The following is a 17,524-nucleotide window of genomic DNA, read 5'->3' on the forward strand; positions in this document are numbered from 1 at the left end:
TTGTTGTGTGTATTTGTGTGGGTGGGTGGCACAAGATCAAAATTACCCACAGCCTCCCTGTGGCAAAACAGACTGAATGTAATGTGTGTGAAATGACATTTGCTCTCCCAGAAGAGTTCAGTGTTTCACTGAGCTATAGCTTTGCATTCAGAGTAGCTCGGAGAAAGAAGAGCGAGGAGAGTGAGAGAGATAAAGAGAACGAACAACTGATTATAAAAAGGAAACAAAAGAAAAGAGTGGGCAGGTTGATGGTGGAAATAAAAACAGCAGCATCAAATGGAGGAACATCAAACACAAATTCCTCCTGGAAAGTAAAAGAATCAGCCTTTTTCCTTTTTTATGGTCTCTATTCTCCAACTCTAAAGAAGTGCTGAAAAGCATAGAGAGGGCATGTACTGTTTTCCACTGCAGGATGAGAGACTTCCAGACAAATAAACTCAAAAAGGTCTGTCTCACTCTTACTCCCCAGAGGTAAAAATTATCTCTCTTTCCCTCCTTCTCTCCTGTTATAGATTCTCATTGGAGAATCTCACTCGCCTCTGTCAGCCGCATGCTATAAGGTCAAGATCCTCTACTGAAAGTTTTTCTTTTAGCCTCAGGACTATTTTCTATCTCTTATTCCCCCAGTGCCAAATGCACACTCCAGCAAAGCCCCGAAGGAAAAACAAAGCCCATCTCCAAAAATATATAGACTTCCTCAGGCGTGTGAGCGTATGCTGCAAAAAGGTAGATTTAGTGTTTGCTTTTAATGGAAAGCATTGTGTTTGCTCGGAGGCACTGGAGGGGCCACTGGCATTTTTATGGAGCGAAGTAGTGAGGAATGAGAGGTGATCTCAACCTGAGAACGTCCTGCGGTCGTCAATAGTTTGGCCACACTCTTGGGATGTATTCTCTGCTTATGTAAGTGTGTTCTTGGTGAAGCTGTGTGTGTTTGTGTGTGTATGTGTGTGTGTGTGTGTGTGTGTGTGTGTGTGTTGGAGCTGCACTAACGAGTTCCCCGAAGAACACCTCACACACGGTTAAGGGAGTGAGATCACACTGCGCGTTTCCTCTCATTCACACCGGCTTAGCTGGCACTGTCCCCGTGGTGAAGAGCGCACGGCTGGGGAATACCGAACTGAGGCATCAATTACCTGGATCTCACTACATTGGTCAAGGGAGAACACGGCTAAATTGAATAACACTTTCCCAACTGCATGTTGGCATAGTGTGCTTCCGCACACATGCTGGCGCAGGTGAACACACACACACACGCTCATGCTCACACTTGCGGAAAACAATCAGCGATCCATCCCAGTGGCACCCTCTCCCGACAGGGTACAGTAACCAGCGCTCACCACTGAGACCGCATCATATGATTGACTCACTCACACCTCCATATGACTGTTAAATCGTCTTATATGCACAGTCAATTCAAGCTTAGTGCCTTTCCCAAGCCCCATGGGCGCGGCTGATAATTTGACTTTTATTGAAATTCAGCTCCAGTGGGTTCAAGGTGGTTGAAGGTCGTTCTTTTACTGCCACAGATGAGACGGAGGGAGAGCACGGCATCAAGCCCTCAAGGCTATATCTCTCTCTCCGTCTCTCTCTCGTCTGCTTCCCTCTCTGCCAATTGGGGAATTTTTCAGGAGGCACGAGTCAATTTTGGGGTGCATCCAAACATGGTTAACAACAGCGTTTAATGAGATTGGATATAGCTAGTTGGTGTTTGCCTTTGCCCCTCGAGCAGTCTTCTTTATTACTTTTCAGTGGTACATCGCCTTAGTCTTGGGGAGAGACTAACAGTGACAGAGGTTAAGAGGTATTAAGTTATTCTTTTGGGGATTAAAGGGCGGGTTGTATAATTTTCTTTATTCGTTTCTTTTAGAGGAAGTTTGTGACTTTTCTCTGGTGAATGCCACCCAAAGTTTTGAAGAGGACTCTGGCGGAGGTGCTAGGAGGAGCAGCTGCTCTCTGCTGTGTTTAATGGGTGTTGTGAGCATGCATATATTGTGTCCTGCGCACCCACGTGTGAATGTGCGCATGTCTGACTTTACTTTTATCCCTTGATGTGTTTCCCTTTTCTGCTGCTAGCGTGACGTTCATGTCAAGGCGAGACCGTTTTGTTCTTGTGTTTTACTGTTCATAAATATTGCAAGTGCCACACAAGAGCAGAGCGTGTCTTTGTGTACCCAGGCAGCAGGACAGAAATGGGGTCAGGTGGTTTCTAAGAAATGTGGTGTTCTGCTGAGGTTAGATCCATTTCTGGATAAGATAACACAGGGTGCTGCCGCATGATGCCCTCTCCATCGCGGTGTCTCTCAGATTACTCTTTCCGTAATCTTGTTCAGTATCTCTCTTCATATGTACTGCACCCTTGCTTCTTCTCCCTCTCTCTCGATCTCCATCCTGTCTCTCTGCCCACATTCTCCTTTTCTTTATCTCTCTGTCTCTGCCCTCCATACTGGTTCCACATATTACGGGACGCTTATCTCAGCCGAAGTGTGTGACAGAAAAGGACAGGTCAGTTCTGTCTATTCCGTCGCCCTCCAGGCGAGTCAAACTGAGATGCCATCAGAGACGCTGTGCCCATGTTTGACATTAGCTGTATTGATTCTTGTATTTCTCTGTGTTTTTGTACTTAATTTGTGATTCTTTCCCACTCACACTTCCAACAGCATGCACATACTCACACACACACATGCAGGCCTGTACTAATGACAATCCTTACTGTCTTAATTAGAGTGAAGGACTGCAGCAAGAGCTAATTGAATGACATCATTTTTGTTCATTCAGCACTTTTTCCTGGTCTGCTTGAAAAACAAAGAAGCTTTAACTCACCCCAGATAGCCCATTAGCTATAGTTTATACTGCTAAATGCCAGCCTCACATAATCCCAGTGCTACCTGGACAAGGTTCCTCTCCATCAGTCTACTTGTGTCCCTAGCCAGGGGAAGAGATTTTAGGGCCAAGTCGGGGCTAACTTCTAAGTTTCATATGTGAAGTTTAGAAATGTCAGAGCTTTAGTGGATAGACTTTCATTGTAAAGCCTTTCTCCTTATGGGAAAAGGTTAAATTACATTGCCATTTTCTCCATGCTGGCTCTCCAACATAAACACAGAGCTTGGTACTGCAGTTGTTGTGCTGTAAAGTGATATTCCTGTGGCCCTCATGGTTCACGTCAGCCACTCCGCACTTTTAATTTGGGGGCATTGATCGGGGAATTCTTTCAGTAGTGTCATTAAAGTGATCACATTTCCACTTATTCAGTGTTTTTATTGGAAAGAAAGTGGAGTGGGAGGAGCAGGGCTTGCTAAGAGAATAAATGACAGTGGGTGGGTGTGGCTGTGTGATTGGGAAAACAGCCAAAGCCTTGTTCCACAGCCAGTGAACCATTGGGGAGTAGTCTCCCTCTCTCTAAATGCTGTTTTGTGAGGTGAGGAGCCTGATAAGAGTTGTAATTACCTCATTTTACTGCAGCAAATTGCCAGGTTTCTTAAAAGCAGACAGGCTGGCTGAGGTAATATCAGCTGTAATGAGTATTGTGATGGTTGTGGGAGGCCAGCGCTGCTTCCATCTGGATTATTGCTTGGTCACTGCTGCTGGTCTGCTGTTATAGCAAACCTTAGCAGATCTTGGGCTCATTATTGTGAGGTATAAAATGGTTGAATATTGAGTTTCTGTACACTATGTGTTTGGCAGCCTGATGAGTGTGTAAGCATTAACCCTGCATATTAATATAATATATGCACATATGTGAAATGCTAATTTTCTAAATGTTTTTCCATTGAAAAAGACATTTTATTACATGCAAAATAGACCTTCAAGATATTTCATGTTGTTATATTCTAAAATTAGCAAAATTATAAATTTCCCAAAGAGCTCACAAAAATCTGTCCATTAGTTGTTTATTAGTGATTGTGTGTATGATGTACACTGGATATGCACGTATATGTGCCATGTTGTGTATTTTCTTTACAAGCAAGCTTTATCTTCACCGTATGGGAGTGGGGGATAATAACAGAAATGCTGGCTTTTTGATTGGTCCCTGTGAGAATCCATTAAATGACGGTCTACTGAAGTAACTGCAGAATTCCCAAAGCGGTGTCATCACTGCCAGACTCACTCCAAAAATCTGCATGAAGGGTGATCATATTTCTGCTGTGTGCGTCAGGAGCAGAGAGAAAAAGACGTTTGAAATGGCATATCCTTCATCAGAATACTGAACACTGTGTGTCACCAGATTATGTTGATATAATTCAACCTTTTCATGGAAATGATAACATCCTCACTGTCTTGAAACCGATCCATACATGATGAAATATTTCAGATTTGTGTGTTTAGCCCAAACTCTCCTTTATGAGGTTTAGCTTGTACCCATGTTTGCTCCTTGCTGCCTTCTTACGTTGATTAGAAAAGGAAGAGGGAAGTCTTTTGCACTTACGCTATAAGTAATGAGGTTGTTTGTTTTAATTGACCCATAGGATGGGACTAATTTGTAATTTGGTTCTAGCAGTGCAATGCTTTCCTTACTTCTACACCCAGTCAATGTTTCTTTAATGTATCAGCATAATAAGCGCCATCATGGTTCCTACTGTTTGCCTCAGATCACAGGTATAGACTCACAAAGCTGCGCATGCAGACATTTGCATAAACATGCCCTCACATTATGAATGCATTTACAGAAATACAAATACTCTGTGTTAGCTGTAACTGTAAGTACAGCCAGAAAATTGCAAGTTGAGATGAAGAGATAGGAAGTAAACATTTCTGCAGTTGAGATTTTGTGTGTATACATGTGTTGAGGATGAATCCTGTGATTGGACACACACAGGTCAAAGGGTCACATTGGAGATCTCTGTAAAAAGCCTGGAGATCCTCAGCTCAGTGTTGACTCCCAGACTGATGCTTATAGGATGTGCGTATATGGTGCAGCCAGAAGACAGGCGTGCGTGTGTTTTTTGGGTGTGTTCCTTCTCCTTCCTGCTAGCTGAGCTCATGCAGGAGGAAAAATCAAACTCCCCCTGTAGCCCGTCATTAGCAGGAGACCGAGAGAAAGAAAAAGATGGGGGAAAGAATGAACGTGAGAAGGCAAAAATGAGACAGGGGAAAAGCGAAGAAGATGAAAGACAGTGGTAAATGAAGAGTGAAGAAACATGCAGAGAGGAGGAGGAGAAAGGATGCGCTGGGATTAAGGGGAGAGGGGTGAGAGGGAGAGGAGGAGGGATGGATGAGTGAGAGAGGAAAGAGGGAGGAGAAGAAGGTGGAGGTAAGGAGAGAGCGAGAGGAGTAGGTGGGTGGTTGGTGGGGTTATGATGAATTAAAGATGACACTCTCCGGCAGCCTGGTTTCTAAAGATCACTCTGTCTGCTAATGTAATGTTAATGAATGCAAATGATGTGCCTAACCTCTCTCCCCTGACCAGGGGAGGGAAGGGGAGAGAGGAGAGAACGAGAGCAAAAGAAAAGGAGGAAGATGGAGAGATGGGGAGATATGAAGCTGAGGTTATGTGCTGGTTCTGTGTCACGTAATGAGTGACTGACCACTAAGATGTGATCAGGTGCTTGAGTCTGTTGTCACCAGCCTCTGGGCGTGCGTTGACTGTGCACCTTTCTGTGTTCGGCAACCCCGCTTAAGGGGGGGCTGTTGTGTTTTCCTGTTTCCCTTCCACAGCAGCTCTATTACAAACCGACAATAGCGGGGAAAGTGCGAGTGTAGCTGCTCACCAAGCGCCGCAAGGTTGAATCTTAAGTTTTATGCGACGTGGCAGGCCAGATGTGTAAGGCCAGGAGAATGTCACCTTGCTGTGATGATAGGATAATTTCATCAGGTTCTGCAGATACTGCATGTATATTAATTTTCCTATCTTGCAAGGCATTCTTCCTAACATCTGCTGCTGATCTCATTTGGCTTCTGCAACTCCCCTCCCCTGTATCTCCTCTCATCTCTCTTGGCTTTCTCTCCCGTCTCTCTGATACTGACCTCGTCTTCTTTCATGCTGAAAATTTTATTTTCACTCAGCCAGAGCGAGTGACTGTGAGCCCAGAACACTGTTAATACATTTGTGTGTGTGTGAGAGAGAGAGAGAGAGTGAGTGTGTGTGTGTGTGTGTGTGTGTGTGTGTGTGTGTGTGTGTGTGTGTGTGTGTGTGTGTGTGTGTGTGTGTGTGTGTGTGTGTGTGTGTGTGTGTGTGTGTGTGTGTGTGTGTGTGATCTGTGATTTGTGAGCCTATTCATTTAATTCTGTCTTTGGCTCGGCGATGAGGGACTTGTGTATCCCATCACTCCGCGCCAATGTCTCAGAGGATGGCAGATTATTTTCTGTTCAATTTTCAAATCAGCCACATTGTCATTTCTGTCTTCAGGGAGACATGGAAGTAACATATTTCTTTTGATGTATTTCTGTTCTGTATCTTCTATTTAAAGTGAAAACCCTTCAGTATGAGTGACACAGCTTTGGTGTGGCGCAGATTAGAAAAGTCTCACATCTGTGTTCGCAAGGATTGTCTTCTCTGTTGAACACGGTGACTCAATCAAAGATATCACCTCTTTCATTTTCGTTTTACCGTGAATGAGAGCTGCGCCGTAAACCCAGCCGCAGCTCTCAGATCAGCCCAGTGCTCTTGACCACGTTGGACTTGACCTGGTCCTTTGCCTTCCAGTCCGATAAACAATTTTTGTTGTGTGTGATTTCCCAGGGAGCGCTGAGCGAACAGTCTGTCTTTGTGACAAACATCCACACGATTTGTTCAGAAAATACTTCACCCTGTCAAAAATGTTCCTCTTTTTATTCCGAAATCCCCCGAGTGGACGGCTGATTAGTTTGGAAGACGCTGCAGCTTTTGCTCTTGTTTGTTTGTCACTTTGTTTTCAGCCCCGTATTAAGATGCCAGCCTCAGCAGGCTACCATGGGGCTTCATCATTGTTAAGTGCTCATTTCAATCCTGCTGATTTCTCTTCTCGGTTTTTCATCTCTGCCTTTCCCTCTGTCTGTCTTCTCCTTTCAATCTCCCTCTCTCTTTGTCCTCCCATCTTGATTCCATTTCTGAGAAAAGATAAAACCCTCTTAAATAATGTCATTCAAGGCCCTTGGATCTTATTTCAGTTTGTTGGTGCAATCACAAAGAGAAGGCCCTCTCGGCCCAGCATCCAGCATCTGGACATGATTGTCTCATTGAATTACAAAGTGTACAAGCATCCTTGAACAGGCGGACATAGTATGTCTGTGTGTATGTGTGTATGTGTGTGTGTGTGTGTGTGTGGGGGGGGGGTTAAAGGATAGATGAATGGAAAAGATGTGTTATGGGATGGGACGGGAAATCCACAGAGAATTGTCTGCCATATTGACTAAGGGGCCAGGGAGCTTCAGAGAGGCGCTTCAGCACATGTTGTATCGACCAGCAGCCATACAATCATACAGACATGGCCACAAAGGGGGGAATTACACAGGCATGTTGCCATTCTGACTTGCTAACTGTAGAATTAAGCTCATACATGAGGGCTCAAAGAGGGTGGAGGGAGTGGACAATCCATCCCTGATATTCTTTCTTCTTTGTCTTTCTATAGATGCTCTCTGGTCCAAGTGCTCACAATATGTAATCACGCGTATCCATGTGATGTATCATGCAATTGCGTGCTGACGTGTAATTGTGTGAAGGGGGCTGCCTTATCGATCTGTAACACAAGGCCCCATCAATGTTTAATGCAGTCTCCCTCACTCCTTCATTTCTCTCCCTCCCTCTCTCTATCCCCCTCTCTTTCTATCTGTGGAAACAGCCCACCATTTGGTATTGATCTGCTACTTGGAGCTACGCTTTCTGGGATTGGAAGCTGTAGGCCCCTCGGCTGGGCCTTGGTTTTGGCTCAGCTTGCGACTTCTGGGTTTTCGACTAGCACGCTGGCAGTGTAGCGGCTTGAGTGAGCCTTACACAATGAGCCAGCCCACATCCGTTGTATGTTTCAGAGTCGCTAATATTCTATGAAGGAGTCTCAATGCATCCCCAAGCCTCGCAGCTCTTTGAATCCATTTAAGACCCGCTACCCTGACACCTACAAGCTATTGTTTTCCAATAGATTTATGAGCCATGGTGACATAGTCAACATTAAGCTCTCTATGTTAATAATTTTCCCACAGACTGAACTGCTAGTGAACCTGGCAGTGTTTAATTTATTTGAGCTTGCAGGTGGAGCTGACATAGCAGAATATGAATGCAGGAGAAAAGACTCTGGGCTACCCTCCAGACATGAGGGACGATAGCTAGCTGTTGTCTTTCTTTGTCTTCCACATGAAAGAGAGTAATGGAATACGTGGTCAGATAGAAGTGATCAGAAACAGGGAGCCAGGCAAAAGGAGAACTAATTGTTTTTATGAGGGTTTTATAGTCTAAGCTGAGGAGTGACCCAGCATTAAACTACTGGAACCCACAGACTGTGAGCAGAGATGAATCAGTATCCCATCTGTTACGGCATCATTTTTTGTCCAGGTAAATTGCTGTCAGCGCAGTTCTGGAGAAATATCCATTAAACAGAGAAATTATTTGATCCCAAAATGTACACATATTAATTTATCTTTATCTGAAAGATGTTTTTATATGAAATGGACTAGCGGCCATTTAGTTCACTTTCATTAGAAAAAAAAAAAAAAAAACATGAGTAGTTCCTGAAACCTAATTGTTTTGTAAGCTTAGGTCATAGGATGACTTATAATTTCAGCAATAAACCAAAATGTGCCTCTTGTAATTTTGAAAGCGCTGGCTTCCCTAATTAATGTGGGTTGCTCATTTTGAAATGAAACTCTTCAAATCCACTTACGATTAAATGGATGAATGGTCCACATAACAGCTCATTTAAAACTCACGCACATACCAGTACACAAGGGACATTTTCCAAATCCCCAGTGCCAGTGGACAGGTGTGCAAGCTACGGCATGACGGCTGTGTGAGCCCCACCCCGTCGCTAATAACCATTTATCATACACCATTTACTCATCTGCTACTCTGATATTCTGCTAATGGAGGACATTAGGTCACATGATGCAGCTAAGCCACCCCTCCCCTGGGCCTTTGACCTTTTATTGTCGCCTCCCTTCACCATCTTATGCCCCCCATCCCCCCACCCCCTTCCTTTATAAAAGGAAATGGAAAACGGCCTACCAAGTGCCTGTGTGATTTGACTAAAGCTTCTGTGATTTCCCCTGAGAAAGGGTTGGCAGTCCCCACAACGCTGGCTGGCGCTAAGGGCTGTTTCATGCTCCTATCTCCCCAGCTGACAGCAAGTCGTACAGTACAGGCAGGCGGGCAGGCTGGAGCTGGCTGGCTGGCTGGCTGGCTGTGGAAACTAGACAAGGCAAGACTGATCTTAGGGAAATTGAAATACTCTGATGGAAGCCGGGTGTGAACAAGGCTGTCACTGTAGGTGTACACAGAAAATTGCTCCCTGAGTTGGCTGGTGAATGAGCATGTGTGTGTGCAGCAAGTCTGTGTGTCTTAGCGTGTATATGTGTGAGTGCAGCTGAATTACCTGGGCTAATTGGTTTCATGTCTGAGGACAGTTTCTCCCAGTAAGTGGAGATTGAGAATGAAAGGCCTCTTTCCTCCCAACCGGTGGCTTGTCACTCATCCTCAGTGTACTTGTTTTTTTACCAAGACCACTTGAACTGCAGATGACAGGCTTCGAGTGCTCCATCATTTGGAATGATTTCTAAATCACTGCAAGTTCAGTGAGATTTCAAATAAGCAACAGCTGCGGGTGTATGCTTCCTGGTAAAGGGAGGGTGCTGAGAACCTGGAACCTCCTCTTGAACGAGGGCAGCGTCTGCCGGTTCTGCTTTTGCATTCAATCAGAGTGAGATTTCTCCCTTATCAACAACACGTGTGGGCGTCGCTAGCCAACCGTTTACTGTGATAGTGGATGATGTCCAAGCCAAAGACACAGCAACCGCCTTTCCTCTGAAAATTCCCACACATCCTGCTTATCTACGACAGATCATCGCCCAGACGGACCATTCACTCTTCTGTCTCCCAGTTTTTATCTGTTTGGCCACAACAAACACGACTGAGGGCATGTTGTGGCAGGGGACATCAAGAAAATGTGAAATATGCCCTGATTCACTCTCAATAAGGTGGAAGGTTTAGGCCAGAGAATAAACTGTCTGTTACAGGGGAAATTATGAAACTATCATTACACTGCTAAGGCCATGTCACTCAGTTCATCACTCTATAAATCTGTGTGATTGTGTGAGAGGTAGGCGCAGGAGAGACCTGTGGTACGTGATGTCCTTCCCTCTTCTTTCCTGGGCCTGTGTGTGGTTTCCAGATTTCAGTGTGCCAAGAAGGCAGATATTAATCAAAACAGGGCTGACAAACTTCTTGGGTGAGCTGCCAGACTTATTTGTCTGGGTTGTGTCACTGAGGATAAGCAAAAGCGAAAGAGCGCATGAGTGGGTGATTTTGTCTTCTTATATTTCATAGATATGACACTTTGTGTAATATTAGTCCAAAGTGAGATAGATAATGATCCTCTCTGTGCCAGATTTTCCTTGCTGAGCTTCTAAGTTTTTATTGTGTACCACATCGTCATCCAGTGTTGAGATTTTTTTTGCAATTGTACATGTCTTTCCCCTTCTCATTAAATATACTACAAGGAGTATTTAACTGGTTATGAAATCTCAATTTAATACTCATGCCTCTATATGATCTACTCTCTACTCTATATTGTTATTCTTAATGTCTACCACCGGGTTGGATTCCCCACAAAATCAGACAAAATGATTTACAGCACAAGACCGAAAGAGTCTCTTCATATTATGCAAAAGTACGTTTTCCTTCCTCGATCTTCCGAAGCAAATATATGCGGTAGCCAGGTGACAGGAGACATAGGAAACACTAGCACTTTTGTCCACAGGGGTCGCTAAATCAATGCAAAATGAAAGTTCCTGGTAGTTTCTTTCATGTCGTGTGCGATGCTAGTTTTCCGAGAATGTCCCCATCAGGAGTAAATAAACTGCAGTGAGCCTCGCCTCTGAGCGCCGCCTCTGCATTTGTGAAGCTCCTTTCTTTGCGGAAACAATGTGACAAAGTTCAGCGCTCACATGCAATCCCATCCAGTGCTTCTCGCGTGCGCACAGACACACACTGATAGAAAAATATCCAGACATTTTTACACAAATGCCTGCATGTTGTGCAAATACACGCACACACACGCACACAAACAAAGGCAGGATGTAGTTTCATGCTCACACAGAGAGAACACAATACAAAGCTCAGCATTTAACAGCATGACAGAGGCTCTCAGACATTCCTTCCAGCAAAGTGCCAAGGCTTTGTTTCCATGTCTCTTGTCTTAACAGAAGTCGAGTAGAGATGGATGAAATGCTGTGAAGGATTCATCTCCTTTCTGTTCATCGATGATAGTGTCAAGTGATCACTGGGGCTTGAATGCGGTTCAGCTCTGTGGAATGATACTCAAAATAGCTTTTTGGGGGGCTAACCGCTGTCTTTCTCTCTCCCTCTCTCTCTCGTTTTCTTCCTTTGCTGCAGAGACCGTGATGGACACTCGGGTGGCCACAGCTGAACTGGGCTGGACAGCATATCCTAATTCTGGGGTGAGTCGGTCATTTCCAAACACATACGCATGCTGACAGTTTCAGAAGTTTTGTGTTCAAGGTCTTTGGGTTAGGAGAAAGATAGTTTCATAGGATACCTAACATGAAGCACAGTGGACGTAGAGATCGGCCAGACAGACAAATAGGCAGGCAGGAAGGCAGGCAGGATGGGAGTATAGACTTAAGTAGTGCCCAATGTAGCTCCTATTATGGGTATTATTTTCTCTCTGTCCCAGCTCATAATGACTTAATGACATAATGGATCCACGTAAGCCCCAGAACACAGTACCTAAGTCCCTGTAAATGGAAGCTGGGGGATACCATAGACATAATGATACTGTAATGATACATTTATGCAGGGAAGTGGAGGTATTAGGATGAAACAGGGGAGGAGGAGCTAAGAGGATGGAAACGCTCAGGGCTTTTTCAGAATTTAGGGGAACTATTTTCAACTTTCAGGTAGTTTCATGCACATGAAAGGAGTGCAAATGGAAGAAAGTGCGAAGTCATCAGAATGGGAACGGTGTTTTCTTTCTCTTTTTTTTCCTAAAGAATCACAGTATCAGAGGTATGATTGCCTTATTACACTAATGGACCAAAAGAACATTTTAAGGTCTTGTTCCCTGTGCTGTAATTTAATAATTCAATGAAAAGCTCCATCGACCAACACTGATAGCATGAATCTTGCAGGAGCTATCCAGGACAGACAACGACTGTTTCCTGCATTTTCTGGGTCTTTGGGTCTTTATGAAGCATTTTACACGTGTGTAAAGGGAGCCTTTATTGCTCTTGAACAGAGCTTTGGCTCTGTTTAAACACTGGAGAGTGTGGCAGCCCACTGTTTTTGTCTCCCCGAAGGAGTACTAACTAAAACAACCTGGAACCTGGAATAACTTAGTGTGCTGTGTGAGTGTGCTGTGTGAGTGTGTGTGTGAGTGTGTGTGTGCACACGCGCAGTCATTTTAATGCGCAATAGCTGAGACCTTCTGTCTTCTTGTATTGCCTGTCTGTTTAACAGTAAGTCTTAAAAAGCTCTATTGGTATTTTCACTCATAAAATAATTTATGTTATGCCACTCATTCATGTTAAATGTAGTTTTCCCTCATCAGCGAAGGAGCGTCCTTTGATTTAATGGTTACATGGTGTAGATTTGTTGTTTTACTGTATGTAAATACAACATGATTGAACTTGAGCAGAGACCAAATAAAACACTGGTCATTTTGCCAATTTTTTCTTAAAATGAGCAAGATTATGTTGCAGATTGCAGACAACATTAAAACAACAGAAGCGGTTTCTGTTCCGAATGTGAACTGTGTGTTTTATTGTTGGTGAGGATGCATGAATTGTTACCTTACAGCTAAATAATTGTTTAGTGACCTATCACTTATCAGTTTGACTCTCAGAACCAGAACTGCTTAATTTCACTGCCCTTTTCAGAAGTGGACTCTTGTCTGCACAGCTTCGATCTTTGCAGCAAATCTGGAGATTCTGAATTTGTCTTCAGGCACGCCGGTCTCTGCTCGGTGCTGTTCACCCTGAAGGCTGTGAAACACAAACATTTTTTTTTTCTTTTCATTTTGAAGGTTCAGCTGGGTCAACACATAACAACACTTCATCACACTTACATAATATGGAACGGATTAAATGTGATTTTTCAAAGGATTAGCGTCACATTCTCACGGCTTTTTATCTGTGAAGAGGAAATATCCAGCAAGACCTACTGAGTAGAGACATCTACAGTGTTATTTCCATTGTAGCTTGTTCAGTTCAGCAAGCCTCCAGGCACACAGAGCCTCTTGTCTGTGTTGAGAATAGTTTTTTTAAGCTACAGCTAAGTTCAGGCAGGGAGAGACTTGCTGTAGGGAGAATTCACTGGAAGAACTTACCTACTACGCAGCTGCCTTGACCTTGCTGGTAGAGATGCAGCAGGATTTCGTAGAAATGCACACTCTAACAGACACACACTCAAGCATGAACACACACAATAAATTCAGACAGTTTTAAATGGGGTTCCGCTGTGTGAGAGATAAAAATTTAATTAGATCAAACCTGGTCAATTTCAGATCATTAATAATAATAATAAAGTGCCAGGCTGTTGATTTGGAAACCCAATATTTACTACATACTTGGATACATTTGAGTGCAACACATCTGTTATAGTGAACATACTGTACATCAGCTACAAGTCATAGCTCAAGGTAAACTCAAAAAAATCTGACAACTGTGGCCTGCAGGGGGTATGAAAAGTAGTGTCAGTGTAAAGATAGAGAAAATACATTGCACATTTGACACATATAACACATACTAGTTTTAAAAATCTATATTTGTGCTTCTCGCCAGCAGCAGTGGTTAGTTTTCATCTATGTGTGAACCTGATAGCTGCCTCTCTAGCACACACACAACAAGAGAAAAGGCACTTGGGGTTGTACTTGTAGTGGTGTCCCTGTGCTATTTGATACAACTCATTAATTTCCTTTAGTGACTTCTCCTTCAGGAGTTCACAAGAAGTGTATATGTGTGTGTCTGGGTGTGTGTTTGCGTCTGGCCGACCTGAAGGGTTAATTTTGAAGGATTGCAGAAGCAGTGTCATTAGTTCCAGTGGTGTAAACACGAGGACATATCAGGGCTGTCCATGTGAATGTATAATGGAGCGGCAGTATGCGAATGCACACTCGTATGTTAGCATCTGCCAGAGAGAGGGAGAGCGCAGAAGGAAAACAGATGTGGACAGCAAACAAGATTACACTATTCCTTCATAATGTGTATTCTTGCTCTAGATTTTTCATTTCATTTGGAGATTTTTCTTTCTTGGACTTTCCACTCATATCACATATCTGTTTCTGTCTCACCTCCATCCTTATGAGTCAGTTCTTTCTTTCTTTCTTTCTTTCTTTCTTTCTTTCTTTCTTTCTTTCTTTCTTTCTTTCTTTCTCACCATCTTCCCCTCACGCACACACTCACTCTATGACAAATAAAATATGGAGTCCCAGAAAGGCAATTGACCCCCGACCTTACCATGTGGCGATGTGACAGAGCAGACATGAAAGGCAGTGACACCCATACACACGCACACACACACACACACACACACACACACACACACACACACACACACTGGCCTCACTTATGCACATTTACGTGCAATTTTTACTGATGTGATTATTCTCATCTTTTAACAGAAACCTGCGTTCTAAAACATAATCTAAAGGATCTCAATCTCAGTGTAAACTGAGGTTTTGTTGTGGACATAAATGTTTTATCTGATGTCCTGCTTGGTTTCTCACAGTAATCTGGTTTCCGGTGTGCAAAATGTAAGCACAGACACTGTGCAGAGAAGGAGATGAAGAAGGTGAGGAGATGGGCTCTTGTGCTGCTAACACATAAGGTGGGAATTTTATGAGGTCTGGAAAGGAAAGAGAAATAGAGATATGAAGAAGAGCAGAAGAGTGAGGCTGTGTGTCCGCGAGATGTTTTTAAAAAGCAGGATGGTGCAGAAGGTGCTGAGAACAAGCACCAGAAGAAATGATATTGTGAGGTTTGTACTGTTAAGCCTGTAGCACTATGCTGGCACTGGGAAATACATAAACCATAAACACCCAGTCTTACGAGGAAGAGTAAGTGTTTTGCCTATATGCTCCTATACATTATTATCTCAGCCAAGCATAAACATGGAGGGGATCATGGGTTTGGTCGTGTGCATGTGCATGTACATGTGTCTCTGTCTGTGCCGCAAGGGATAAACATCTGCTTCAGTTTGCCCCCAGACACAACCACTTCTCTGGTTATTTACGTCTTTGCTTTTCTCCCATCTTTGCCATTAAAAACAGGGATGACAACCTAAAACCCCTGCCACAGTTCGGTTGTGGCAAAAACAGGGTGAGGTCTCTGAAAAAAGCAAAAAAAAAAAAAGTGTTTGAGTCAGCTGTAAAACAATAGAAAGCTAAAACTTAAAGATAGTGGCAACCTGAAAAGGATGTTTGGTGCACACACACACACACACACACACACACACACACACACACAGACACACACACACACACACACACACACACACACATCAAACCGAAACCTTTAGAGAAAACAAACCAGAGTTTCTTTATCTTAATTTATTTTGCATCATTCTTGAATAATTTAGATAAAAGGATGACCAGAAAAAAATTGCTTTCATTTGGCGGGGGAGGATGAGATTAGGGGTGTGTGGTGTGAGGTGGTGAGGAGCTGGGAAGAGAAATGTGGTAGTGCTGGTGGAGGAGTTGAAAGGGGTTACAGGGTCAGGAAGGGGGGTGGGGAGGGAGGGAGTAGGAGAAACCAGAGTGATAGAGGGTAAGAGATCAATTGTGTGTGAAGGGGGGGGGGGGGGGGGGGGGGGGGGGCAGTCCCGTCGAACTGGAACATTCAGCTGTGGGTGTGTGGAGTAGAGCTTGGGTTAACTCATGTGACTCTGGGAGATCACAGACGAGGCTGGAGCCTAGGCTGGTGAGAGCCTGCGGGAAGGGGTGTTGGAGGGAGGGGTTATGGGGTCAGTGGGGCAGGGGTGCCTGCCTGACAGAGGCTTTTGGTGCTGTCAAGTGAAGAGAAACAGTTCAGGTTGGTGTGGTTGATAGGGGCTTGGGATGGAGAGGGATAAAGAGTGGGCTGAGTATAGAGACAGGCGTGGAGGATAAATATTGTAGGACAGGAAAAGATGTGGGGACTGAGACGGAAGCAGAAAGACGAGGAGATTTTGCAGAAAACCCCTCTGTCCTCTGTCCGTAGCAGGTGCATATGAGGGGATGGAGACAGACTAGACCTCACCCTGACATGTTTGTTTGTATTTACACTTCCTTGTATTTCCACATGTAAACTTGTGTGTGCTCAGGCATATTTTCAAGTGCCTGAGTGTGCACCTGCATATGCGAGCGTGCACAAGTGCAGGTGCTGTCAGAGGAGAGCCGTCTTCGGGCGTGCCTGGCCCAGCTCCCCCGCTGCGCCCTGCGCTTCAGCAAAGCTGCTGTGGGCCTTAACTGGACAGGTGTCAGTGTACACTCAGCGATTCCTAAAGAGCACAGATAGATCCATAACAGCCATCTCGCCATCTGCTGACCAGACTCAATACACCTCAATTATTCATACCCTGACAGACAGACCGGCAGTGGCTCAACGGGCATAAGGGAACACAGGAGGGAAAAGTAAAGTGAAATGAAAGTGAAAAAGAGCGAAAGGTAGAGAGGAAGAAGAAGGGGGTTGATTGAGTGTAGATGAAAAGAGTCGGAGAGAGATGGCGAGGAAAAAAGATGGAGGAAGAGTTTGAAGGAAAGATGGAGAGGGAGGGAGGGATGAGAGATGGCTTGAGTTGAACTCTGAACCTGCAGAGCCCGAGCTGAAATAGAATGAGAGGAGAAAAACGACAGTGAGTCATGCTGGCTGCGCTTCAGCAGCCAGGTGAGAAGAGGGCCTTCATTACATGCATGCATGAGCATACGCGCACACACACGCTCATACACAGATGGAAACGGCACACATGTATAATAATTCACACAAACAGTAGCGCATGCACACGTTCACACATATAACTCCTTATAAACCCTTCAGGATTGCAATGCCTTTAAAAAAGAAATTGAATATATGTGCACGTTCGTGCAAATACATACACTCAGAGCTGACATTGTCATATCAGTGGGAAACCTGTTTCATTTTGCCTCCATGGCTATTGAGTGTGATTTAGGTGTGTAGTCAGACAGCTGAATTTGCTCTGAGCTCAGACATAGACATCTCTGCTCAGCATGAAGACCAGAATAGTAAGACAACGAATCACTTAGATAACAATGCATCCATGGCTTTCTGGCTGTGTGTTTGTGAGTGTGTGGCTCTCTGCTTGTGTGTCTGCTTGCCTGTGTGAATAATTCTGTGAGTCTGCCTTCTGTGAAACCACTCCCATATCATATTTTAGCTCTAAACATGTGTT

The 17,524-nt window shown here is 44.2% G+C and overlaps 1 protein-coding gene across 2 annotated transcripts in view; it reads left to right on the plus strand.

The window, feature by feature from the left end:
• LOC139339469 (ephrin type-B receptor 1-B) overlaps positions 1 to 17,524 on the plus strand; it is a 153,776-nt gene that overhangs the window by 35,649 nt on the left and 100,603 nt on the right. For both annotated transcript variants that reach the window (XM_070975093.1, XM_070975094.1), the window contains exon 2: positions 11,516 to 11,580. In XM_070975093.1, coding sequence (XP_070831194.1) covers positions 11,516 to 11,580 — 65 coding nt within the window. The remainder of the gene's footprint in view (positions 1 to 11,515; positions 11,581 to 17,524) is intronic.

Source organism: Chaetodon trifascialis, chromosome 11 (assembly GCF_039877785.1).
Source record: "Chaetodon trifascialis isolate fChaTrf1 chromosome 11, fChaTrf1.hap1, whole genome shotgun sequence".
Lineage (NCBI taxonomy): Eukaryota > Metazoa > Chordata > Actinopteri > Chaetodontiformes > Chaetodontidae > Chaetodon > Chaetodon trifascialis.